At 37.7% G+C, this 26,077-nt stretch overlaps 1 protein-coding gene across 6 annotated transcripts in view; it reads left to right on the top strand.

Moving 5' to 3' along the window:
* The window catches only part of NVL (nuclear VCP like), a 37,969-nt gene extending 12,433 nt beyond the window's left edge, over positions 1-25,536 (top strand). For all 6 annotated transcript variants that reach the window (XM_058835186.1, XM_058835191.1, XM_058835187.1 and 3 more), the window contains 11 exons: positions 224-494; positions 2,699-2,917; positions 3,493-3,597; positions 4,358-4,420; positions 5,576-5,695; positions 6,381-6,480; positions 14,121-14,227; positions 17,875-17,951; positions 19,470-19,558; positions 23,470-23,540; positions 25,277-25,536. In XM_058835186.1, the coding sequence (XP_058691169.1) occupies positions 224-494; positions 2,699-2,917; positions 3,493-3,597; positions 4,358-4,420; positions 5,576-5,695; positions 6,381-6,480; positions 14,121-14,227; positions 17,875-17,951; positions 19,470-19,558; positions 23,470-23,540; positions 25,277-25,321 (1,267 nt within the window). In that variant the 3' untranslated portion in view covers positions 25,322-25,536. The remainder of the gene's footprint in view (positions 1-223; positions 495-2,698; positions 2,918-3,492; positions 3,598-4,357; positions 4,421-5,575; positions 5,696-6,380; positions 6,481-14,120; positions 14,228-17,874; positions 17,952-19,469; positions 19,559-23,469; positions 23,541-25,276) is intronic.
* The last annotated feature ends 541 nt before the right edge of the window (positions 25,537-26,077 follow it).

The raw sequence follows: 26,077 nt of genomic DNA, 5'->3' as shown, positions 1-26,077 counted from the left end.
GAGGGTGTTGGTTTTTGTTTAAGTGACAGGAAGTTTATAGCACAGTTCTGTGGGTTTCAGTGTTGGTTACTTCCTACTTGAGCAAAAACTTCCCACTGTGCTCCTTCAGTTCATGTGGACTGAAAGAGATATTAAATACTGTTTGTTTTCATATGGAAAAAAAAAAAAGTAATAGCTTTTTCTTCAGCTTTATATTTTTGGTTTTTTTCCCTTTCTTGGTTAGAATTCTTCAGACTTTGTGTCGAAAACTGAAGCTCCCAGAGTCGTTTGAATTCCGTCATTTAGCACGGCTGACTCCGGGCTATGTGGGGGCTGATCTGATGGCCCTGTGCCGTGAGGCAGCCATGGGCACAGTCAACAGGGTCCTGATAACATCTGAGGAGCACGGCAGGACGCACACACACTCTGGGGGGAACACAGCTGAAGGAAGCCTGGCAATAGGAACGGATGTCCTGGTGGAAGAGGGCACCAACCAACCAGAGCTTCCACCTAAGGTATGTGTTCCTTGAAGCATGTGTTTTTAACATCTGAAGAGTTGAGCCATTTTAGAGTTATGAAAGTCATTAATCATAAATTCTCAAACATCCACAGCCAACCTAATATTACATTTAGATTTAGAAATCGCAGCTTCTAAGGCATTTCTTAATGACCCATATAATGGGTCTGGAAAAGTGGATCCCAAACCCCAGTCCTCCTAAAAGTTATGTTCATGTTTTATACCAGGTGTGTTTTTTCCCTGGGTTTTTTGGGTTTTTTTGTGCTGTGTTGTTTTGTCTTCTAGCAGAGAGGAGTTTCAAAGTTGGCTGTGTCTCTCTTCAAAAGTGTATTACTTGTAACAGAATTTTAAAAGTATCAGACTTGCACTGAATATTTTGTACCAGCTGTTTGCTGTGCCCTCAGTGAAATGTCTGTGAGGGCCTGGGGCTCTTCCATGACCTGGTAGAGTTACAGTAAGCCAAAGTCTAAAAGTATTTATGCAGCCTTTGTTTGCCTTACAGCTATGTGTTTACTAGTCACACGTGGTGTCTAGTACCTGTAGCAGGTTTGAGGAAGAGAGAAGCTGTTAATGTGCAGCACAACTGGAACTCTGTTGCAGAAAATAGTATTTCAAGTGCCAGAATTATTTACTGGCCTAAGTAACATGAAGGTTAGTGAAGCAGAGCAACTTTATATAGAAATCTTTGGTCCTACTTCTCAAAATTTGGAGTCTGTATATGCCTTCATTATGTGTGGGCCTCTTAAAGATTTGTCTGGAGATAAGTGGGCTTAAATGCATATTGTGCTCAGGTTCTGTTTTTAGGAGGGCTGTCAAAGAGCACTGTTGCTGTGATGACAAAAATCAGTGTAGAAAGCTGTGGTAAGCCTTTGTATTAGTGTAACATAAGCATGGTGCTCATACCTCCCAGTGCTTCCTGGGGCCTGCTGTAGCCAAAAGAAGGTGGGGAGTGGAAGCTAGTTCCAGCTTTTATCAACATCACCATGATCAAAGGGGTCATTGAGAATGAGGAAGTCTAATCCTAACAAAGCCATGTTTTGATAGCTGGCAGGAGGTTGACATAGTCTAATACAGGGTATTGTCATTAAAACCCTTGTATTATATTTATAATGGAAAAATAAACATACAAAACCTTTAAAAACTGTTCACACAATTCGAGTAAACAAACCCAGTGGTCTTGGCTATTTCAGAGTTTCTCTCAATGGCTCTTTTAAGAGGAGGGAGGACTTAAAAGGAATATCAGGCATTCTAAGCACTTGTATTTCTTTGTGGTCAGTTGTAGAGCTGTCCTAGCTAAAATTGATAGGAAGTGATACTTTTTCTTTATACTCTTGTAGGAAAAACGTTGAAACTTAAAAAGAGTTTTTCCATTTATTTTTTCTCTCTCTATCTTATAATGGAAGTCAGTTTTACTTGTAGTGCAGCATCACTTGCTTTGATGCTGCCTTTCTATATTAGAATGGGGATGTATTTATGTTGTGAAGATCTAAAGTTCTTTGATGGAGTATTTTCTCAGTTCCCAATATGGAAGTGATTGGAGAAATTGGAATATACCTCCCTTGGTCACTGTGCTCTGCAACATGGGCCAGTGCAGAAAAGTATCACCCTGCTTCTCTGTCCTGTTTGCCCAAACTTTTATCAGGGCCTGGTTGCAGAATAAGGTCTAACCAGGTTGAGGAAATGAGTTGTCTTGAAATCAGATGATGTTAAATAAAAGTGGATGTTCTAGAAGTGTGTTAAGAGTTTTATATTCAGTTTATACAAAACTGAATGTTCTGCAAATTGTTGGAATTGTGCTGTCCAGCAGTTTTTCACTTTCTCTTGAAAGCAGTTTCTTGTTAAAAGCAGAATTAATACATATAAATACATATTTTGGAAATTTCAGCATGGAAATAGCTTTCTCCTAGTCAATGTGGGAGAGGCAGTAGGAAGAACTAGAAGGCAAAATACATGTGCTAGCTCATTTTCTGTATCATCTAAATCAAGATTTTAGGCTCAGCTCAGTGCTTTCAGACCTGTTAAATGTACATGGAGCTTCCCCGAAACATTTTTATCATTAATAGCAATTTACATATTTTATGTGTATTGTACATAATAATGTGATTGATAGTTGAATTATGGCTTTAAAAAAGCCCTTTAAACGGTTCTGATCATCTAACCCAGTTGCATAATCTTTTTCTCTCACTTTCCATGTACCTTAAGGATGAATTGCAGAGACTTTTGGATTTGCTGAAGGAGCAAGCCCCCTTGCCTGAGGAGCAGCTGCAGAAGCTGTGCATTGAGATGAATGATTTCATTGTTGCACTGTCATCGGTGCAGCCCTCTGCCAAGAGAGAAGGCTTTGTCACAATCCCTGATGTGACATGGGCAGACATCGGAGCCCTGGAGGATGTTCGGGAGGAGCTGACTATGGCCATATTGGTATGTCCTAACCTTACTTCCAAAGAGCTTTTGCACTCTCCCCCATGCAGGAAATAAAAATGATTGTTTTCAATATTTATTTAAAGTATATGGGTATTTTTCAATATCTTTATTTAAAACAGTCAAGTTTATATAATTCACTTCAGAATTTGTTTCAAGTCTGGTGTTTGTATTTAATATTTTGTTTTTTGTATTCATGCTTTCAATGTGTATTGCTCAATCTTTAAGTATTCTAAAAGTTGTGTACCAATAACCTTGGTTATGCAACTGCCACACAAAGAATTGAGAACTGCTTAGCTGTAAGCTGAGCAATCTTGCTGCTAATCAGAGGGAAACTTCACCTTAGCACTTTTAGGTAACTTTGGTGAATAAAATCTTTTCCTTTTAATAAGGATATTTCTCCCATTTAGGGGTAATTAGCAGTGCAAGATATTAAGGTGCTGATTGAATCTTTATTCTTTTAGACTATAAAAAAATTGGAAAAAAAGAACTTGCTATGAATAATTTTCTGTAACTAAAATGAAAAGTTTCATGTTTTCTTTATGCCAGAGATAACAATGATAATTTCTTTTTAGGCACCTGTGCGAAACCCAGAGCAGTTTAAAGCTCTGGGCCTGACTACTCCAGCTGGTGTCCTGCTTGCAGGGCCTCCAGGGTGTGGCAAAACACTATTAGCTAAGGTAATGCATTTTCTAAACATCATTAAAGACACTGGAGAATCTTCTTGAAATTGATGTTTTTGTAGGATGAGTCTGGATCATAGTGTAAGAAGTTGGCCTTTTTGCACCACATCTCATCAGAAAATTAAATTTAGGCCTTTGTGCTGAAGTTATTTGATTTTTCTTGCATAAAGTTACAACTTTGCATGAATGGAGAGGGAATTCCTGCAAAACTTGAAGGAATGAAATTGGTTAAGGAAAAAGTAGCAAAGATGAGAAGAAACTATTAGATAACCACTCCATGGGATATTTTACGGTAACTAAATTATATGTTTGGGAGTACTCTGCAATTCTTACTGAAAATACTTCTGTTTTGCTTCTTGAGCATTTCAGTTCTTAAGGCATCTCCACATAAATGCAGATAATTGTGCAAATTTCAGATTGTTACTCATTTTGTCTTCAGATGCTCCTACAGAGTTGAGTATCTCTTTAACTCCCATAGTTACTGGACATTCTTCAGCTGGTGTGGGGGGATGGGTTGTGAATCTGGAACTGCCTCATCAGAGAGAAAGAATACATTGCTAAATTCCCTGCTCCCCTCCCACTCTTAATTGCATATAATTATACTTTGTACTGTTTTCTATATTTTGCAAACAGTTGCTAACTATGTTCCTTCCCTGATACTTGTTTATCAGTCCTTGGACAGAACCCAAGCAGACATGATAAATGTGTGTTTTATATCTATATTTATATAATCTATCTGGCTTTACCTTTTTCACAGGCAGTGGCAAACGAGTCTGGACTGAACTTCATATCTGTGAAAGGTCCTGAGCTGCTAAATATGGTATGTGCTGATCATGGGGCTTTTGTTATTTATGGAATTCTTGTCCAAAATGTGGGGCAAGCAAAATTCCTGGTAATTACACAACTGGTACTGGTGCAGCTGAAGTTGCTTTATTTAACCTCTCCTTAAAGTTTTTAGCAATGAAGTCGTTCATGTGAAAAGAAAAAAGTCACCTGTGTAGCTTAAGTACTTATATTAGTTTAAATTACCTGGCAGGTAAAGCCTTCTTGACTTGAAGTAGAGTGTCTGAATGACCAGCTACATACATCACTGCTTTTCTGTAGCATGGAGGTTTTAAATGTCAACAGATAAAAGTGCTGTAGTTCAAATTTTTGAAGCACTGGACTTAGGAGTGCTGTGATGTAACTTCAGTCCCCTTCAGAGTCAAGAGAATGTGTTGAACTGAGCAAGGTGGCTGCAGCTCCCACCTGGGGAGGCCATTATCAGTAATGTGGAAGCTGAAACCCACATACTGGATTTGATTGATCTCTTCCCAGACATTTTTATATGTCTACTTCAAGTACTGATACAGGCAGGAAATACAACACTTAAGTTAATGAGGAGCCAAACTTCCCTGTGGAATACAGAGAAAATGGTTGGCTGTGGTTCAGAGACTGTCTTAACATACAAATTGTATCAAAACATGTTTGGAAGAAATTAAATGTTTGCATTTACAACTTCACAGCCCCTGTTCCTACAATTCAGCGTTCAAAGTGAAATTCTGACTTTTCAGTTCCCTACCACCAAGCTCCTGTCTTCAGGCAGCAACTCTATGAACTTCAGATGTTCATTGTGTTCACATTGCTCACTGGGTTTGTTTAGGAACAGCTGAACAACAATTAAGGGTCCTTAATTAAGACTGTATTTGTTAATTCTCATCACCAAAATGCTGGCAAGTTAGAGTTATTGCCCAGAAAAAAGGAATTACTTTAAACTCTGAATGTACTGCAAATTGTCAAAAGTCAGCTACTGACAGTTTCCATGTAAGTCATGATCAGTAAAGAAACAGATAAGAGACAGTTGTCAGAAAAGAACAGATTATAGGGTTGCATCTCTCCCTTGCAAAGTACTTTAGTGTTTAAAACTACTGATTTTTTTCCAAGCAAAATCTTAATGTCTTACATAGTTTAAATGCTGTTTCTCTTATTTATTTAGTATGTTGGTGAAAGTGAACGTGCTGTACGTCAGGTGTTCCAGCGTGCCAGGAATTCAGCCCCCTGTGTTATATTCTTTGATGAAGTTGATGCTTTGTGTCCTCGGAGGTCTGACCGTGAAGTGAGTCTACCTTGAGATATCTCCACAAATAAATACTCTCAGTCACAGCTTTTGGGACATTGCAGACCACAGAAGTACCCAGAAGGGTATCTCCCAATAAAAGCAGTCCACTAGGCTTTTATTTGAGGGAATATATGTTGGTCAAGTTTTATAAAGCTTAATACTTTTTTTTCTATGAATATATAGACAAAATATCCAGAGAAATTCAGGTTAAGCTATTGAGTTTGGTTATAGGATGTCAGTACTATGGAATTACCATTTACCTCTCAGTAGCTCACCTGCTTAAAATGTTGTTTCAGAGGTTTCAATATTTAAGGACTCTTTCCCCTCAAAAAACTGAATATTGAGAAATTTTGTGTGTTTTTGTTGAGGTAGATATCAGAATGACTAGTAGTAGTATTTATATGTACTACTTTAACTTAGTCCTTTAGTTTTGATTGGAAAGGTTTGCCATGTGTTAAAATATGGTTAAAATATGTAGGAAGCATGAATTTGGGATGGAGACATACTAAGAATATGAGAGAAGGAATCCACAATGCAGCTACATTGAAAGTGTGAAAAAGAAACTTTTCCCTTGAGTAATATTTCAGTGCAGGGAGTTAGTAGATCTTTTGTTTCTTTTACCTTGAAATACTCACATTCCCACTGTTTCTTTGATTTTGTTGACAAATTTCTCCTTCCAAAGTCAGGAGCCAGTGTGCGGGTAGTGAACCAGCTCCTCACAGAGATGGATGGGCTGGAGAATCGGCAGCAGGTTTTCATTATGGCTGCTACAAACAGGCCAGGTAAGGACCCTGAATTCAGAAACAAGAAATCAGACGTCCTTGGTTCTCTTTTAGCAAAACCATGTGTTCCTAAATATTTGAATTCTGTAACTAAGCCTGTTCTGTGCTTAAAATTGCAGTGTCTGCTTAAATCCAAAGCTTTTCTGATCAGTTAATCTGTTCCATGTTCATGTGGTATTGTGAGATAAAGCAATCTCTTTAAAAATGTTTCTTACTTAGCACCTGGTACCATTGCTGTTTAAATGCTTTGAAAGACCTTTGACTGCTGTGGATTATCTCCTTGCAATATAGAAGCAGAAAAGAGTCCTGAAATGTATTTTTTTTTCTTTTTTTTACTGCTTAAATTGATTTTCTATCCAAAGCAGCCTTATAGTTTTCTGCTATCTTTTTTTTTGCCTTAAGACATCTGTCTCATGTTAAGTCATTTTTCCATTTGCTTATCTTTTGCTTCCTGGGCTCTATGTTCCATGCTAGACTCTGTTTGGAACAGTTACTCTCCTATTCCTTGACGTTCTGTCCAGCTTGGATATTGACAGCTGTCTATGCTCCCTTGCTTTTTGGTAGCTCTTGCAATTCCAAAGCAGCATCTTCTCAGTTAATAAGCTACACACTGATGTCTGCTTTACAAACATCATCAGAGATAGAAAGACAACTTTCCATCTCTGTTTTTTGTTTTGTTTTGTATTATGGAGAAGTGTTGTGTTTTATACATAGCAAGAAACTTGTCTTTCCTGAATTTGAATTCCACGTAGAAGCTGTGGGTAGTAAATAAAGGAATTTGTTGTCAGTTTAGAAAGAAACAACTGTGAAGGTGTTGCAGTTCCTCGGTTATGAGCATTTTTCTGAACATTGCAACTGAAATGGAATACAGGGTTACATGTCTGTCTTAGTAAAACCATATTGGTGTGGGTACCGGAATTCTGGAAAGAACCTTTGCGCCTAGAACAGGTATTTCGCAAATTCCTGCTTACAGTGAGACACAATTATTTCTTACCTGCATGTACTGAGTAAGGACAAGATGCAGAGTTTTCCTGAGAAGTGGCTTAACAGGAAAGATAGTAGCATGGCTATTTTGGATATAATTTGGAAGATGAGAAAGTTAAAATACTTGATATTGCTTGTGTTCTATAAATTAAGAAATATTTGGTCTGAAATCGTCTATAATTGGCATGAGGTGGGGCTTTTTTTTCCAATGGTCAAAACCTTCAAAGATTTGGAGGAAGATCTATGTCTCAAATTCTTTGCACCATGACAGACTTTCAAACCTTCTACATGATAAAGTATGAGCAGTAGGGGCTTAACTCTCTACCTGCTTGTACAAATTCTTTGACTTAAAGTTGCAGGTTTTCCTGGCATGAGCTTGCTGGTCCTAAGTTATCTAATGCAGTGCAGAATAGAAAATAAAGGCTGTGCTATGTATAGATGCAGTTGGATGTACCAAGAGTGTTGGTGGCCGTGTCATCAAGTTGCCTTAGGAAAGAGATCTCTCCCTAAATTAGTTGCACTGTTGCAAGCATTTGTGTCAAGCAGCCCTATTTGGAAGTGTTTCTCAAGGGCTTCTTATCTAATTACTGACTTCTTGTTATCTCTGCCTGGTAGCTTGGGCTGGGAATTCCAGCACTTCAGAAGTGAGGACACATCCAGCTGTACTTCCTGCAGTGCCTCCTCAGCCGGTTGGGCATGGGGCTGATCCTTTTTTGGGCTGCTCTGTGTCACTGTTCTGAGCTAAGGATTCCTCTCATGGAGACAGCTGAGTGCAAGCACTCCAGCAGCTTCACCAGGGCCAGGTTAGGGTAAATATTGCTCAGATGTTAATTTCAAAATATAAATATTTATGTGTAGCAGGTTTGTCCCAGTTCCTTGATTTAGATTTACACTGATTAAGTGCTTGCCTGCAGGTCTGATTTTCATGCATATGTGAAATAGACACCTGTTCAGTTGTTAATTCCCCTCTCTATAAGCCTTCTACTAGGTGCATTTTTACCCTTATGTGGTTAGAAAGTACCTCTGGAATGGCTTGGGGATCTTTTTTTTTTTTTTTCCCCATTCAGTTTTAAAAAGTCACTATTGCCTTTTTCAGCTGCAGTGGCAGATGTACTGTTTGACCATACAGGAATAGTTAAAATTACAAAACTTTACCAAATAATGAGGTTTGGGCTCATATTTGAGGGCAGCTGGGAAATGTGTAATGCATGAAATCAGCAGTGTATTATTAGTCAGTGACACTGGTGAAAAAAGGGGATTTGAAGTAAAGATGCCAAATGTAAAGAAAATGCAAAGGCAAGGATAATAAATACTATTAATTTCTATTTATTGAATTTGTAGATGAATTTATATCCTTCAATTTGGTGATTTTAACTTGAAAAACATACAAGGAGTTGTTTTGTCAACTTCAATAAAATGTTTTTTTTAAGCTGGAAGATAGAGTTTGGATAGGATGGATGTCTTGCTTCAGAAGGACTGTGTATATGAATAACATTTTGGATAGGTTTAGACCATAAATTTTTCCTGTGATACCTGCATTTGTCAGTATGAGGAAATAGAGTTTCATCAGAACAATTTCTACTGAAGTAGTGGTTAAGCTGGGGAAAGTGGTTTTTCTCTCCTGTAGTTTATTCACTGTTCATGGGGCCTAGGAGGAGGCAGTGTTCACCAAATGAAGTTTTGATGGTGTGGTCTGGGTAGTTGAAAGGAGCACACTGCAGGTAGAGAGCAGTGAGGTCTGTGCTAGTAAAGCAGTCCTAACCACCTTAAGAGTGCAAAGCCCAAGCAGAGACCTGTAGGACAGGCATAGCCTAGACTGGCTACTATATTGAAGTAGTTCCCACAAACAATTAAAGTTGTGGTGCCTGAAAAGGTTTTTAAATCTTTGTAAGAAAGATTTTTCTTTCTTTCATAGCTGTGGTTAGTAGAGGTGCTGCTGGGGAGGGGAGTTGTATAATGTAAATCTAAATACTGTGTCCCAGCAGAACTTCTGCAGTCTTCCACTGAGCCAGTGCTGTGAAATGTGAGATCTCATGTTTTTTAATCCATATTAGTATAATTTATTGGGAGAGAAAATGGCTTTTGAAGATGTTTCTCTTTTTAGAGTGATTGCATGTGTGGTGGCTTTGATAGTTGCTTGCTGGTACTGTTCATGACTGTTGCCATGTTCATGTTTGTTGTCAGCATTGTAGCCTGAAATCATTGTGCAATAGGAAGAGTCCTCTCTCATAAGTTATTATTACTGTTGTTGTTACTATTATTGTTATTGCTATTATTATTGTTGTTATTTAGGAGTAGTTGCAGTTAGGATAGCAGTGACTCAGCCACTTTTGGCATCAAGGTATGTTCCTGGCACAGTAGTTCCAGTGAGGTGCTGGCAGCTGGGACAAGGTATTACTGTGAGATGGTGGTGGTTTATACCCCATGAAGACTGCCAAATTCTCTTTTATATAGCCTTTAAACACTTGGAAGGCTTTAATTCCCATTTTGGCAAAAGGGTAGGCACAATAAATTGGTTCCTTTGTTTATTATCTACAGTATGCAAGTGGTAATTCTTATTTTGACAGTGCTGAAAAAGCCTGTGATGCGTCCTAAAAAGCAGGATCTTTGAATGCTTTTTGCACTTACTCAATGACTTTGAATGTCCTCTGCACATATTTCTTGACTCCTTCTAAATTAGCAGGGATGCAGTATTCCCAACTCAATCTCTTTCCACCTAAATGCAGAATCAGTGTCAGACTTTGTCTGAAGAGGATTAAACTTTTAAAGCAATCAATATCATTAGAGAGAGAGGAGGGAAAGAATAGAGGGAGAAATGTCATGTGTTGTTAGTACCTTTATGGGTCAGAATACTTACATTCTTTTCCAGCCTATTTACTTCCCCAAATTCAAGAGTAAATACTGCACAACTGCCAAACATTACTGTTGAATTAAACCTCTAATTTCCCACAATTTTCTAGCTACCAGCTTGAATTTCAGGATGGGATACTGCTACATAAATTGTGATGATGTCTTGGTTTTATTCATGGCCTCTTTCTCCAGCTTTCTTAAATTAATCTTGCAAAATTCCTCTTCTGCTTTTACCTTTGAGCACAATCCTAGTTTCAGTGAGTTCTGTTTTTGTTAGCAGGTTTGTTTTCATTTTTTAAGAGCTATTCACCTGAACCACATGTTTTGAAACACAATTAAAAAAATAATCACCAGTCTTTAACAATAGTTACAGTTTGGGTTTGGGCATTGTTTGTTTTCACCTGTTTATACATGTTGCTGAATTAAAGGCAAGATAAGATCTAAGAAAAGCACTTAATACGTGAGGCATGGAACAATTTCTTTCATAATAGTTCTAATTCACACAAATTATATTTCTTCATTTCAGCAGCCCTTGAGTGTTTTGTATCTTTCACAGTCACTTCAGTTGATAAGTGCAGCGTTCACCTGGAGTCTCAGAAAACCTTTCAGGGCTTCTGAGCCTGCGTTTCAGAACATCACAAAAGGGAGGGCCTAGATCTTGTGTACTTCAAATATATTTTTAAAAGCTGGAGTGAGAGCGTGGGAGAAGTTTGATGGACTCCCACAACAGCTGTCATTGCTGGTATGCATTGACCTTCTGTAAATGTGCTTGGCTCCTGTACAGTTGAGATAAGACACGAATAATCAACTGGAAATTAATGTGGGACTGAGAGATTCTATTATAGAACAATATAATGTCACTGTATAGAAATTTATGCACAGACACTTTCAATGGAACGTAATGATTCTGTAAGAATTTGCAGTAGTTTTAAGAGCAGTGTAGCAAACTGAAATGTGACATAATTCTCTAGAGGTTACTGCCTGTTTGAACCCTTAAAAACAAAGCAAGGAATGGATGTACTGTAAATATCTTCTCATGTAATTTTGCCAAATTATTTGGAAAATTATACTACTGGCTTCTAATGACAGTCAACACCATTGACCACCTCAGAAAGGCAGGAAATTATTAACTGGACATTTCTCCCAATAGAAGTATATTCTGTCTGTGAGACAACTGCATGGAAAAGGAGTGCTGTGTTTTATCACATTTCCATGCTTCACTTTCCTTCCAATTCGAGGGGTAATAGTAGGCTTTGAAAGAAGTATCTGCAATAACTACCTTAATTTCATTAAAATGGTAAATGTTTTAAGATAATAGATATGGAGAGAGTGTTATGATTTACCAGAGTGGAATGCTTTGAAATTCCTTAAAGGGGTACCTCACTCAGTTCTTTTAAATGGATATGAAGTGCATCTTACAAGTGAGTTTGTCCAATGAATAAGTACTAATTTTCTGGATTGTGTGAATTGAGTTTTCAAGAACTTCAGGCCCAGGTCTGAACCAGAAGAATGAAATTAGTTGATTCATAAGGAGGTGGGAAGTGTAAATCTGTATTTCAGACTTTGGTGTGGTCTTGTTGCTGTAAACCACCATTACTGCAGCTTATCTAGTTCTGTCAGTTGTGGTAAATTTTTGAATGCAGGCAATGTGATCATTTTCATATAAAAAGATGAATGCAACTTCAGACCACATTTGTTGTCTTCATATTGTTGGACAAATAGCAAGTACCATGTTCTCAGCGTGCAAAACAGTATTTTCTATAGCAAGCTTAATATTTTAAAATATTATTTCATACTTTATTTTTGGAACATTAGAATGGGGCAATCAGCAAGTACCTGGTGTTGTAATGCAAGCCCTATTGAGAGTATTTGTTCTGGTGTTTGTAACAGATCCTTTGAGAGAACTTTGTTGTCTTCTATTAATAATGTGACAAGAAACACAGAAACAGGAAAGTGCACTTGTGTCAAAAGACAAAGTGTCATCTGGAACGATGCACAGATGTATAAATAATATGTTCTTGTCTGTGTCTGCTATGACAGGGATTCTGTTTAACCCTTGTTTCATCTGGTCTGGATTAAATTAATACAATTCCTTTTTTTTTTTTTTTTTTTCCCTCACCATTCTCATCACATTTGCAGTGGCTGATTTTTCTTCCATAGATGCTTCTGCCCATGACTGCTTTATCCTAGGGGAAAAAAATGCTTTTGTCCAAGAAAAAGATAATGGAGTTGTCCTTTAAGCATAACTGAGAGAGCAACTTGAACAAAACCATAAATAAGCATCTTTAAAAAGTGGATCAAGACCATACTGTGGTAGGATCAGGTAGTTCAAGGCTTGACAGAGTTAAGCAAACTTTTTTCATTTGCAAAAAAGCTGTAGTTTTACTTCCCTGCTGCTGTTTTAGGGCTTGGGTGGTGTCTGTTTTCTTTAAAACATCTGTATAGTAAAGATTAGCAGCTTCATGTTTTCCAGTCCTTTAATGTACAGGAATGCAATAGTTTGTCTGTTAGATCATTTTGTCAGGAGGGCAGAGCCAATGTGGGGTGCTGCAGCTTCATTGGGAGGCCTTGATAATTTCCAGCTTTAGACTTAGATGGAACTATCAACTGTCACGTTTGGGAGAGGTTCTTGCAGTAGCTACCTCACACATTCATATGATTTATATACTTTAAAACAGTTAGTTACAGTAAAATTATGGATTTCTTTATATCTTCTGCGAGTGCTTCTGTGACTTTGCTGCTCACATTACTGTGGCATGTAGAGTATCAGAGAGTCATAGAATCATTTAGGTTGGAAAAGACCTCAAAGATCATGGAGTCCACCTGTTAACCCAGCACTGCCAAGTCCACCACTAAACCATGTCCCCAGGTGCCACATCTACAGGTCTTTTTATATCTCCAGGGATGGTGATTCCATAGAATTCCTTAGTGAAACAGAGCAATTAATACCATCATTGGGTTTTGGTAGATGGGGAAATAAGGCATCAAGAAGCATTGAGAAACATCATGCAGGCAGTTTGTGCTGAAATACAGGCAGGAATTGAGGCTTTGTCCAGGTTATACACCCTGTCTGTGTCTCTTGTTATACCAATTACCAGTATTTATATCCTGACTTACTTTGTGTACATTCGGTATTGAAACCTGTGGTGCTAAAAAGCAGCTACACATTTCTGTTACACTTAAGCTTGAAATGGTTTTCCAGAAACATTTGTGATAATTTTTGCTTTCTTACTTCTCCACACATAATAAATTCGGAGTCTGTAGTTCTCCCTGGGAAAAAAAATTCTGTACTTTGCAGCTATCTTTGGTATTTCCCTGGGTTTCCTGTTTTACCATGCTGATAACCATTATGTAGTAGAAATGCAAATAACCAATCAAATTTAAGTTTGCATATGGATGGTTGTGACTGGCCCTGCGTGCTTGTTATGCTTACCTTATCATTGTCCCTTTGGCTAGAGTTCCTTCCAGCAGAACAGACTGCTAATAATTAATGTGGAATTCCTCAGCAAAAATGTTCTAATTCTGTATTGCCAAATATAGAGTTGTCTTCTTATCTGAAGAGATGAAACTGGTATTTATGAGCCATCATTGATCAGATATGGCTTAATTGTACTGGGTGTTAGAGACTTGTTGACAAAAGTGAAACTTTTTCGATCAGCTCCTTTAATGCTCAGAGCTTCAATCATGGCACAAATGCTTCTTTGAGTCTTGGTAAAAGTATGCATGTATTCCTTCTCATGTGCAGATGTTCCTAAGGGTGCATCTCATATCTGGATTAATTCTTTTCTATTTTTCTCCTCCCTAAGATATAATTGACCCAGCTATCCTGCGTCCTGGTAGGCTGGATAAAACACTCTATGTGGGTTTGCCACCACCTGAAGATCGTCTTGCTATTTTAAAGACCATCACCAAAGTGAGTATTTGGAAATATATCCTTAATCTTGAAGCCTGGTTGAATGATGTAAGGCAAATTAAATATTTCAAAGAATTGCAGGATCCTGTCTGATGAAACACTTTCAGCTATTCCATGAGATCATAAAAATAATCCCTCAGCTCATCTGCTGTTAAATTTGCTCTGGGACTGCAAGGGGCTGATGAATCTTGAGTAAAGCAAACCTGTTAAACACAGAAGTTGCTGCCTTTATAGTCACAGTTTGAACAGATTTAATTAGAAGATTTGTATCTGAGTGAGTAATGGGCCTAGAAGTGTTTTGTAAGCTTCTTTTTGGGGGTTCCAGACATTCAGCAGAATGATTCAGAAAGCTCCATCTGTATTTGCTCATCAGTAGTTGTGACACCTAATTGGCTTTGGAATTAAAAAAAAAACAGCTTGTGATGATTGGGGTTGTAGATTAAAGTAAATGTGAAAATGTAAAATCTGTGCCTTCATGGGTCCTCCCTGTGGTGGACAGCACAATCTGCCACTTCAGAGACTTGGATTATAGAATTCTGTGTGTTTCTCCTAGTATGGCACAGCAGGAATCAAGGCCTTTAAAAACAACATTAAAAGCTTTATGAATTATTTGGATATTTCCTTCTTTTTTCCAATAGATCAACATTGATTGCTAAGACCAGGTGTTCTATCAGATATTTTTTGGGGCTGCAAAGGAGACAAAGTCTTTACTATAGAGAAAAGATAGCCTTATGAGAAGTTTGGCAAAAATTATTCAGTGTATTTGCAATAAAAGATAATTCAGATCTGTGTAACCTTGAAGCTGTGTTGTACAGGCAGTAGTTGATTCAGAATTCAGAAAGTAAGAACTTGTTCCAGCCTGTTCTTTCATGCCAAAATAGATGTTCAGAGGGTGACCTCTCCTTACAAATTCAGGATGTTGGACTTTCCTTCATTTGTTCTGTGCCTTGTGCTTCATGGATGAAAATAGATTAAGTATTCACGCATTAGCTATTTTCAATAGAGCAGTTTGTTGTTCCTAAGTTTTACAGAAATACTTCAGTTAATACTTTTTACAGCCCTGTTGTTCATGGTCTTCATGAGATGTTGAGAGGAATTGAGTGTAACATCTGTGAATACTGTAAGGATTCATGATTATTATTTTACCAGATTTATTTTTAAAGGTAATTAGGGATGTAGGGGAATAGCGCAGCAGAGGTAGGTGCTTTGCTCCCTTCACTGGAGCAGAGGGGACATTAAAGAGAGCTGATTTCTCTCTCTCTCACAGGTTTCTATCGCTCACACACTCACAGCCACATGTAGCCACCAAGATATATGAAGCCACCTGGCAAGGGCAGGATCACTCAGGGGCAACACTGAGGACAAGGAACTGTACTGAGTCCTCACTTTGTGTTTTGGCTTCCTCTTGTCTGTCAATGACCAGCTGGTTATTAGGGAGAACTGTTTGCAGTTTTCCATCAGGAATCAAGTTCAGAATTGCGTTTACTGCCATAAATCTTGGGTGAGGTCGCTGAAAAGTGTCCTTGCTCCCTTCTCCTGGGAATCTTTGTGCCTACAGTCCTATCTTCCTGTTGGGATAACACCAAGAGGAGTGGCAATGGGATGTGGTAACCCTGTTATTATCCCACTGCCAAAATATTCTTATCTTCTGCTGACAAATCAGCTTTACCTGCTTATGGGCCTTCTTGGCAGCAGGAATACTTTGCACAGTGTTTATCAGCTTAGTTTTTGTGGATCCTGTCACTGGTTATCATGTTGCTTGTCATGCTTTTTGGAATGCAAGATGCTTTCATGCATGCTTAATTCACACTAGTCTGACTATTTTGATTACAGATCCTTGTGGTTAATGAGGAGTTAAAACTTTAAAGATGTGTAGGGGTTATGTGAAAGAAGAACGTGGAGTAGGAAGAGGGGAAAATGTGTTAAATTAATTGAAATACTTTATTTTTCATCAGATTTCATCCATGCATTCTAGGTGAGGTAGTGTGAAAAATCTGAGAACACATTTGTTCAAGGCCAGAGAAAACAAATTGTTTACAATGTGCAGATGTGAGTGGCTTCTGGATGATGGAATGCATCCCCAGAAATCTCCAAGTGGAAGCAGTCGTTGCTGAATGAAAACATGGTTGCTTAGAAAGGCAGCATGAGGGATAGAAAAGGGACTGGGGGGAGGAACAGGTTGTCAGGAAGACAGCCTAAATGTGGGTTGAAACTTTCTTGTAAAAGACTTCCATTTCGGTTAACTTGTACAAATCAGTCATTCCCAACTATGCATATTATGCAAGAGAAGCCTGTCTTCACATGTTTCAGTTACTGCTGTACTTAAACATTCCTGCAAGCTGCATCAAACCCCTCTGCTGCACAGAGCTTGGCACCAGAGCAGAGAGAGCAAAAAATGCCTAATGTATTTGCTCCACAAAGCAATAGGTAAAACATTTCTATTTAGCAGAGGAGGTGTCTCTCTGGCTTGCAATTTCCTATAAGAATTACCAAAGTATCCCATATGAAATTGTATAAAACTTCCTTCTTTCCAGGTTAAAGTCTCTCCTTTCAGATGTTTTAAAATCAGGTTTCTCTTTTATCTTTTTGTTGTGGTGTTATTCTGGATCTTTTCTCTTTCTAACTGTTAAAGATTCATTCAAGATTGTTTCCTTACTGTGCCTAGCCCTTGACTTTTCCACTGTCTGTTAAGTATTCAAGTGTTTTAACTTGACAGTTACTATACATTTTATTTTTTTCTCTTGAAGGTATTGTAGGTATGTAGTATATTATTTCCTCTGAAGGAGTCAGAAAATAATTATGTGAATTTTTGCATTTCTGTCAAATGAGTATCTGGCATAAATTTATCATTGCATCATAAAAATGTTCTTTCCTGTCAAAACTCAGATACTGTTTGATCAAAGAGACATCTTGAATCTCTGTACTATCATGATAATATTTTGCTGTTGTCTAAGGATAACAAGCCTGCAGTGTTTGAAAATTTGTTGGCAAGTTTCAAATAGCATTTATGTCATTTAAGACTTTTGCTGTTGGAGATGGAAAAATAATAACAAAATAAACCACTTCTGGGATCTTTCTGGAGGAAGCAGTAATAATATGGAAAAGAAGTGTCCAAAAATCTACAGTATATTTAAACTCCTATAAAATCTAAATGGAAAACTTCTAAGTTTGAAAATCTATATCCAGAATATAAAAGGTATACAATTAATTTAGTCTTAAAGGTGATAAGACTAAACTGACATGCCTATTTCTTATCTGTCTGATTTCAACACACAGTAAAACTAGAAAAAGTTCAGCTAAACAACCTGTTGAAGAAACCAGCTATTATTAAAACAAGCCCACATGTGGAATAGTGTTGGTGTTACAATGCCCTGGGGCAGGCTGGTCATAATTTCCTTAAAGAAAATCTAATCTGTGGGTGGCAAGTTAAAATTTATCATTGCTTAACATTTTCTAATTAAATGGTTTTAAGGCTGATTATCCTTTTTGCCAGTTTGAGATTAAAAATATTTGTGTTTGTGGATATTGCAGGAAACTTGTCAGACCCCTATGTGATTCCTGATTAAAGAAACTTAATCACTTCAGGGATGGCAGATGTAAAAAAAAGTTTTCTTACCTTCTCTTTTTTCTTACCTCAACTCCTTTAGGGTGGCACCCGGCCTCCCCTAGATAGTGATGTGAGCCTAGAGGAAATTGCTTACAGTCAGCACTGTGATTGTTACACGTGAGTATCTTCTAGTTTTGACTTTCATACTTAATGTGCAGTGCCAGCAGTCTTTGATGCATGATCTGCTGTGTTTTGCTGGTATTATTAAGAGGGTTTCTTAACTTTGTAAACCTTTTCCCTTAGGGTATTTTTCTTGCTTTCCCTTGGGCTTTTTTTCCAAGAAGTTGATAGGAATATATGGATGCTAAAGTCTTCTTCATCTGGAATAGTCTTCATGCTGCAAATACAGAACAGTGGAGGCCTTTCGGTTTTATTTGGCTTTATTTTATAATTCTTGCATCATCTGAGAACCACAGAGTTAAGTGGTTTAAGTTGTGGGCCCATAGACAATGGTGATGAAAGCAAATTGGTTAAACAGCCATAGCCAACTTTTCTGTCACAGAGTTGAGAGAAATCTGTTTGACAAAGTAATGAGGGCCCATTTCAGCTTGTACTTTGGGAATAGCAAGGTGTGGCTTTAGGGGAATCTTGATGACCATACCTGTCAGAATAATTTGCAATTATGGGCCATAAAACTTAAAAAGCTTTAAGCTATTCAATAATTTAGTAATGCTCAAAGTTTTTATGGAGTTCACTGACAATAAAGTTTATGACAGGCTGCTTGCCATAATATGACTTGGGAAAGATGAGTAATTTTTCTTTCTATACCTTTCACTCACTGGTTTATAGTCCAGTGGATTTTTTGTTCAGTGTGTGGGGGTTTTGGTTTGATGTTTTGTTGTGAGGTTTTTGTCGATTTTTGGTTTGTGGTTTTGTTGTTTGGTTGTGGGTCTTTTGATGCTTGGGTTTATCTGCATTTTGAGTTTGGGGGTTTTGTGTGTGTGTGTACACGCATATGTGTTTGGGTTCTTGTAGTTTTGATGTCTTTGGTTTTGGTTTGTTTGGGTGTTTTATTTTATCTGGTTTGGTTTCATTTTTGATTTTTAAATACTTTGTCTAGTACTCCCAAATGAAGCATGGGGAGTTAATTTTGAAATTTTTTTTTGGTTCGATGGCTTTCACCAGCTGGAAGACATATGAAAAGTTCCAGCTGTTCCAATTCCAGGAAACTGGAAAGAAATACTTAAACTGATGTGACCATGTTTTGTGGATACTGTTATTTTAAGAGCATGTTAACTTTACTGTTGATGCAGCTTTGAGCAACTCCTTTTTGTAATGGTGAAGGATTTAATTTGAATCTTTCGTAAGATTTATAAAAAACAAGAAGTTATGTTCCTGAGAAGCGGCACAATATTAATCAGTCCTTTGGCATTTTCAAAAATGCCTGATGGGGGTTTTACCTCTTTCCTTGTTTCTCATTAATTTGATCTTAATTCGTGGTTAAAATCTGAAGGCCATCACTCTTTAATGTAGGCTGCAGACTGCGTAATCATCAGGCCTCTTTCTAGTGTTCTTAAGATGAAACTTTGGGACAGCACAACCACATTTTAATGTAATTTTTAATGTCTTGTCTTTCTATATGCCATCAGCAAAACTGAAATTTATCCCCAAATAACCTGTTGTTTGTATCCCTAGAGGGGCAGACCTTTCAGCTCTTGTGCGTGAGGCTTCCATTTGTGCCCTGAGACAGGAAATGGCCCTGAAGAATACTCAAAGCAAGAAGGGTAAGAAAGCTTTAAAAATAAAACCTTAACTGAACAGTGACAATATAAATGGAATATAAAGTATTTAAAGTAGTTGAATACTAGCATAAGGCTGTGAAAGCTGTACATCATTCATTGATTGACTTCTGACCCAAACAAAAATTAAGTCACATAAAGGGAGGTAGAGGAGGGTACAGGAAAAATGGTTACGGTAGAAATCAATCTAATTCTTATTTTTAAAGAATTGAAAGTTGCAACCTTAAAAAAAAGTTTCTGTTAAATGGTTATGTAAGCTGATTATTTTCTAGACTAAATATCCCTTTGCCAATTTTCTCTGTCACTACCAAAGACTAATTACGCTGACGTATTTAGAGGAGGGTTATAAACTGCACATTCCCTGATTTCCTACCTTTGGCACCCAGCTGTGTTGTGTAACTGAGCCACGTACATCCAGCACTGATGGAGTGGGAAAAAGTGCCACTTTTGATCTTTGGTGCTTAACTCATCAGTGCCTCTTGCCAGGATTTTAACAGGGAGTTATAAATTGATTCAAGTGCAATCTCTGCCCTTTCATTATCTGTCTGAACTACTGATTTAAGTTATATTTTCCTGGGGATCTTTAAATTATGGATTAAGACTTTTATATAAAATGTCTGTCTGTTTAGATTTTTTCCCAGTAATTTTGTTTATTTTACCCTTAAGTCAAAATACAAAGCTAAGATGGAATTGTGACTTTTCAGATTATGTCCTTGGAAAATATTGTAGGCTTTCATTATGCCCCTGATTTCTTAGAGCAACGCTGGTGTTTTAATGGCTTTGAATGATTCTTTTTGATCTAGTACCTATCCAGTCTTGTCTGGTTTTTAGGAACAGTAGGTTACCAGAGCACAGTGTTTGTATTCCCTGTTCTGTTCAACTAGAGGAAGAAAAAACCCCGAGCTACAAAAACCTTCCCTGTTGTATGACTTGGTTACCCATTTTGCTTGCTGTAGCTGGATAAAACTCTTGATTTGAGGCAGAAATATCTGAGTTTATCCTTACCATTTTTATAATTGTTCAGAATACAGCAGGCTTTATTCAAAGCTGTTCATCCCTTGAATTCGGCCTTCACAGTTAGGATTGCAGCCTAAGCACTGACTATATGAATGTGTAGGCAGCCAGCAAGTCCATAATACATGTACAGCTTGATTTGCATGTTTATAGCAGCTGCTTGCTTGGGCTGTCCTTGGGTTTCCCAGATGTCAGCCCTGATTGGTGTGAAATACCTGATTGGTACTGGTATACCTTTTTGGTATGAAAACATGTGAAGTGGTTTCTGATTTGAAACCCTGTTCATTTTTATCTTCAAGATAAGACTGGAGATTTTCTTCCTTCACTGTTCAGCAGGACACGCTCAGCTGCCTCCCCTCCCACGCTCTGCTCAGCTGTGGATGGGTGCTGAGTGTCCTCCTCAGTCAGTCCTTTGGAATCAGGGCTGCTCCTTTCTATTCTGGAGAAACTGTTGCAACTTGTTGTAATACCTGATATCTTCCCTCTGGAATAAATTCAGGGGTGGGGTTTTTTAACACTCAGCAGTGGTTTGCTTGAAGGTAGTTATACAAAGTGAAATGGAAAGGTCCTTTTTGTGATATTTCTAAGGAGAATTCAGAAATTCTACTGCCAGCCTGAACAGGCCTAGGCAAGCTGATCATGTTAGTCACTGTGGTCTGAGAATTGCCAGATACTTAAGTTTGTAGGGGAAATTGCTAACAACTGGGCAGATTTCCACTTTTATGAAGTGTTCCTGGATTTCCTCATCATTGGGCCAGCACTGACTGCCCAGAAAGGTTCACTGTCATTTGCAAACTTGCGAGTTTCACTTTCTGCCTCCCCTCTCCAAACCACTGAAGATGGTGCATAAAAGTGGTTTCTGCACCAGTGCCAGAGTGGGACCCACCCTACTGCAGCCGTTCTGCAGTTTCTCAGTCAAGTTTCTCAGTCAAGTTTCTCAGAAACTCTGGAACACCATGTGTTCCTGGTGACTTCTTCCCACTGACATCTTAACTCACCTGTTTAGCTTAATCTTGTATATTTCATTCAAACAGATCTAGTTACACAGAATGTACAGGGTATGAGAAATAATAGGGAAGATTCTTACTCCTAGTCCAGCTGCAGTGACAAATACAGACCTTCTAAACAATGACCCTTTTTGTACATTTTTATAGAAGATAGTCAGTGGCCCCACATCACCTGCAGTCTGTAAGGCTGATCCTAAGCAGAGAACCTATGAGACTTTTTGTTAGAGTAGTTAAGAGCAAGTGTGGTTTAACAAGTGAGAAAAAAGTTTTGCATCTTTGCAGTTAAATCTGAAAAGCAAGATCTGGTCCTTATTTGATAGGAACCACCTATCCCTCACTCATCTATGTAAATAGGAAAAGACCAATTTGATATTTAGAGTTTTCAATACCTTGTCATATTTTTAAAAGATTGTACCTGCTGATATACTTCATTATTTTAATTTAACAATATAAATGGTTTTAAACAATATAATATTTCTACCTACTTATTCAGACTAAATGGTTTTGTCATCAGAAATTGAGGCAAAGTGTGTTAATGCAAGTAGCAAAGGTCTAGATTACTCACAGCTACATTTTCTATGTGATCAAGCTTTGGGCAAGCTTTTATCACATAGTAAGTGTGAAGTAGTCTAACTTACTTGCAGTGAGAGGTCAGCTACCTAGCAAGATATTTTCTCCCTCCCTATAGCATTGTCACAGTTTGATTAAAAATTACATGCTTAAAAACAAAAGTGAAAGCAAAATTAAATTCTAGTAGCTTCATTTTATTGTTTTATGGAGTTTTAATGACTCAGTGTAAGAATAATCTATCTTCTGGGAGGGTTCCAAGTTGAACCTTTTTCTTACTGTAAATAGTATTTCCTTGGGGAAATAGGTTAAATTCCTGATATTTTAAACTTGCATATTCAAATTTTCCAGGTATAACTTTATCTGGTAATAGGAATGTTGAACATGAGCTCCAGAGAAGTGAGATGAGAGAGCTGTGAGGTTGTATGTTTAGTTCAGTGAAATTTAACCTTCATCTTTAATACAGATAATAACTGCAGGCTATTTGCTCTTCTGCTTAATACCTTAGACAAAGTATATTTAATTTTTAATTTAGTATCTTCCATTTTCTATTTAGTCTTTTACTATATCAGCAGAAGATTTTTTATTCAACTCGGACTCAAAATATATTAACGTTAAGAGTTCTTTCATATTGGCACATCCCATTGCACGTGGGGTGGAAATAAAAGCAATGATCATCCTAGTGAAAGAGATTTAAAAAATGCACCAAACAGGACTACAGTTTGTATTTCTTTCATGTCTGATACCTGTGCATAGTGTTAGCTGGTAATTAGTCTTTCTGTAGTAGCATCTTAAGTCCAGCCAGATTAAGTAAGGTACTTGCTTATGACAGCAACAGAATCCATGACTTATCTGAGGTATGCTTATGTTTTAACATACTAAGAAAACCTGTTCAAAAGGTTATTATTAGGAATAATTACTGTGGATAGCTGCATTAAGGTCAAAAAGGCAATTTGCATAAACTTAAAGACAGGGAGTTGTAGCAGTGAGAGCTTTCATCACTTCTGGGTAATGCCAGAAAAGGCAATGATATGAAGGCAATTACTTAGAAATTGAGTAGAATTGGAACTATAGCAAAATGTTTTCTAGGTACTTCTTAAATAACAAGGAAGTTTAATATTGAATTTATGTTAAAAAAAAAAAAAAGCCCAGAACTAGAAGCAGCAGAATTTGAAGGATTCACTTCCAGAAAGGCTAAGGGAATTCAGTTAGTTAGGTTTCATGAATACTGCCTTGATATACATGCAACAGTCACTTGAGTGTCGCTTGTTTGCAATTTTAGTAATTTATTATGCTTTGTTCTTTAAGGAGAAATCAAGATTTCTCGTAAACACTTTGAAGAAGCTTTTAGGAAAGTGAAGTCTTCAGTCTCCAAACAGGTAAGATAATATTCAAGTTTGTAAGGTTCATTACTCTCTACGGAAGGACGCTCTTCTGATGCTCAAGACTGGTGGAAATGGTTAAGGTTGAAAGAAACTTAGATGGATTTCAAACTGACACTACCTGTTTTCTGCATTAAACAAACCTGATGTTTGTGTTCAGGTCAGAAATTAAAGCCTCCTTTTTCAGCTGCAGATGATGCACTGTGTGTAGATGGCTTACCAAGATACCGAGGTTATTTTTTAGTGTGGTGCCTTGGACTTCACTCACATTCCCAGATTGATTATTAACCTGGCCCTAAGCTTTTACGTCTCCTGAGTTTTCAGTTAGAAGCCAAGGCCTTCAGAGTGCACCACATCCTCCCCCGTGATGATGACTCACAAAGATGTTCAGCCTTTTCTGTTGATGTGCAAGAGATGTCAATTTGAGATGGGACATAAAACACACTTTATGATCTTAGTTATTTCTTCTCACTCTTTTCATTATTTGGATTTGTCAAGGAAGTTTGTTGTAAATGTTTCCTTATGCCTTGTTCCTTTTAATGACTGAAAGGAAAGCTGTTCAGTCATCTTAATTACTGTAATTTTGAAGTTAATGTATAGGAATTGCTATTATTGCAGAGCTTGTGTCTAGGTCTCCATGTGTTGCCAAGAACATACTGCAGCCAGAATACATTAACATATTCACATGTAACACTAGCCAGAGAGAAGTTAGTAAAGTATTTCCTTTCATTATTATTGTAGTTTGATGGTCAGTGACCTTTCATAAAATATAAAGGTGATCTGTGGCTCCAAGAACCTTTAAAGATAATGCTGGTTGTTGTTTTCCCTTTGCTAATCACTAAGCAAACAGCCACAAAGATTTAAAACATCTCTAACATAGCAATAACTGTTAAGTATTAGAACATATTCCTTCTGGTTAACCAAAAATGTTATTCTGCATCTCAAAGACAGCTTAAATATCATGTCTAAGAGTCCTATATTTCAGTTATATTCATTTGAAGACTTTTCAGTTAGGTATTTTGAAATATCTTTTGCAGTACAAGATACTTATCTCCCTTTCCCAGATGCTACTTCCTATCTGCTAGACAAATTCAGTCTGACAAAAGCTCTACAGACCTTGCTATGAATACTGGAAAGTTTTTAAAAAAGGCTAAAATAGTTGCATCTTGGTGATCTAATGCATATCCTATCCTGTACATATCTCTGGTTTAATTGGTTGACTGAAGATAAGCAAAAAAAATTCTTAAGGCTGTGGACAGACATCACCTTCTGAAACCAGTTATTTCAGTGGAAGTATTCTGTTCCTCAAAACTCATTTGGAGGGTTAAGGAACAGTTAACTTAGACTAGCAAAGGATGATCTTGTCTGTTCATTGTGCAGAACTAGATGAGGGAGGAAAGTGTCAATTCAGCAGCTCCTGTGGTGAAGAGGGCAGTGCCTTCTCAGTGAAGCTGCCATCTAAACTAGCATGGCAACAGGAACTGTAAGTACTCTGCCTGAGGCCTCTGAAAATTACACACCATGGCTGACTCTCCCTAGAGAACCTCATTTAGGAGCCAGGGTAGTGGGGGTTTGTCTTATTTAGGTTTTTGTTTGTAAATGTTTTTAAATGCAGCTAGTGACTCATAGAGCTGGTTTGTTTCACTTGCTTAAATAATACACAAAGTCATGTCTAAATATTGTGTGATTTACCACTGTCTGAGGTATTTTTCCTCTTCTCTTGGCACTGTTAGGATCAAATAATGTATGAAGAACTGCATCAGTCGCTGTGCAGGTGATGCATTTGGACAATTCCCAAAAGAGACTAACTCTACACTGGTGAAGAGTTCTGCAGTTCCTGTGCCTGTTTTCAAGAGGCAAGTTGGAAAGAAGCTGTGCTAAATCCATCTCTCAACGTTTTATACTGCACCTGAAAAATATACCGTCACAACCTACTGCTCTAAAGCATCCTTAACTAGAATAAAAGATACAACATGCTTCCTTCTTATAACCATTTACATTTTCTAAATGAATTCTTTTAGTGCTAAAATGCTAATACTATTCTGATCTATTTGGTGCCCTGAGTCAGAAATCTCTGAGGCACAGGCTAACCCTTCCAAGTGTTCACACTGCTCAAATAGCTGTTTTCAACCATCACAGAAAATTGCTGTTTTCCAGAACAAGGACACTGACAGAAGCACTGGGAGGACAGAGCTGTGAAAGTAGGCTGGGAAAGTGCTGCACTAGATGTTATCACACCATTAATCATGCATTTTCCGAGTACAGTGACACATGACTGTGCCAGCACAGGTCCCCAGAGCTGCTAACAGCTTCCTTCCACCTTACCAAAATAAACTACCCACAGCTGGCAAGCTGGGAGGGTTACCTAGGAGAGAGTAAAGTTTGGAAATTGGAGAAGTGCTATGATACTGTGATTCAACCTAGGGAACATTTGAATTAAGATGTACTTAAGTTGGTTCTTAATTATTTTTCTTAAACAGGTAAATTTTCAAAATCAGGCAGTATCCAAGTTAAGATAAAACACTGAAAAGTGA

This window comes from Poecile atricapillus, chromosome 3 (assembly GCF_030490865.1).
Source record: "Poecile atricapillus isolate bPoeAtr1 chromosome 3, bPoeAtr1.hap1, whole genome shotgun sequence".
NCBI classification, from domain to species: Eukaryota; Metazoa; Chordata; class Aves; order Passeriformes; family Paridae; genus Poecile; species Poecile atricapillus.
Note: the sequence above shows the minus strand (reverse complement) of the source record. Positions and strands in the feature narration are given on the sequence as shown.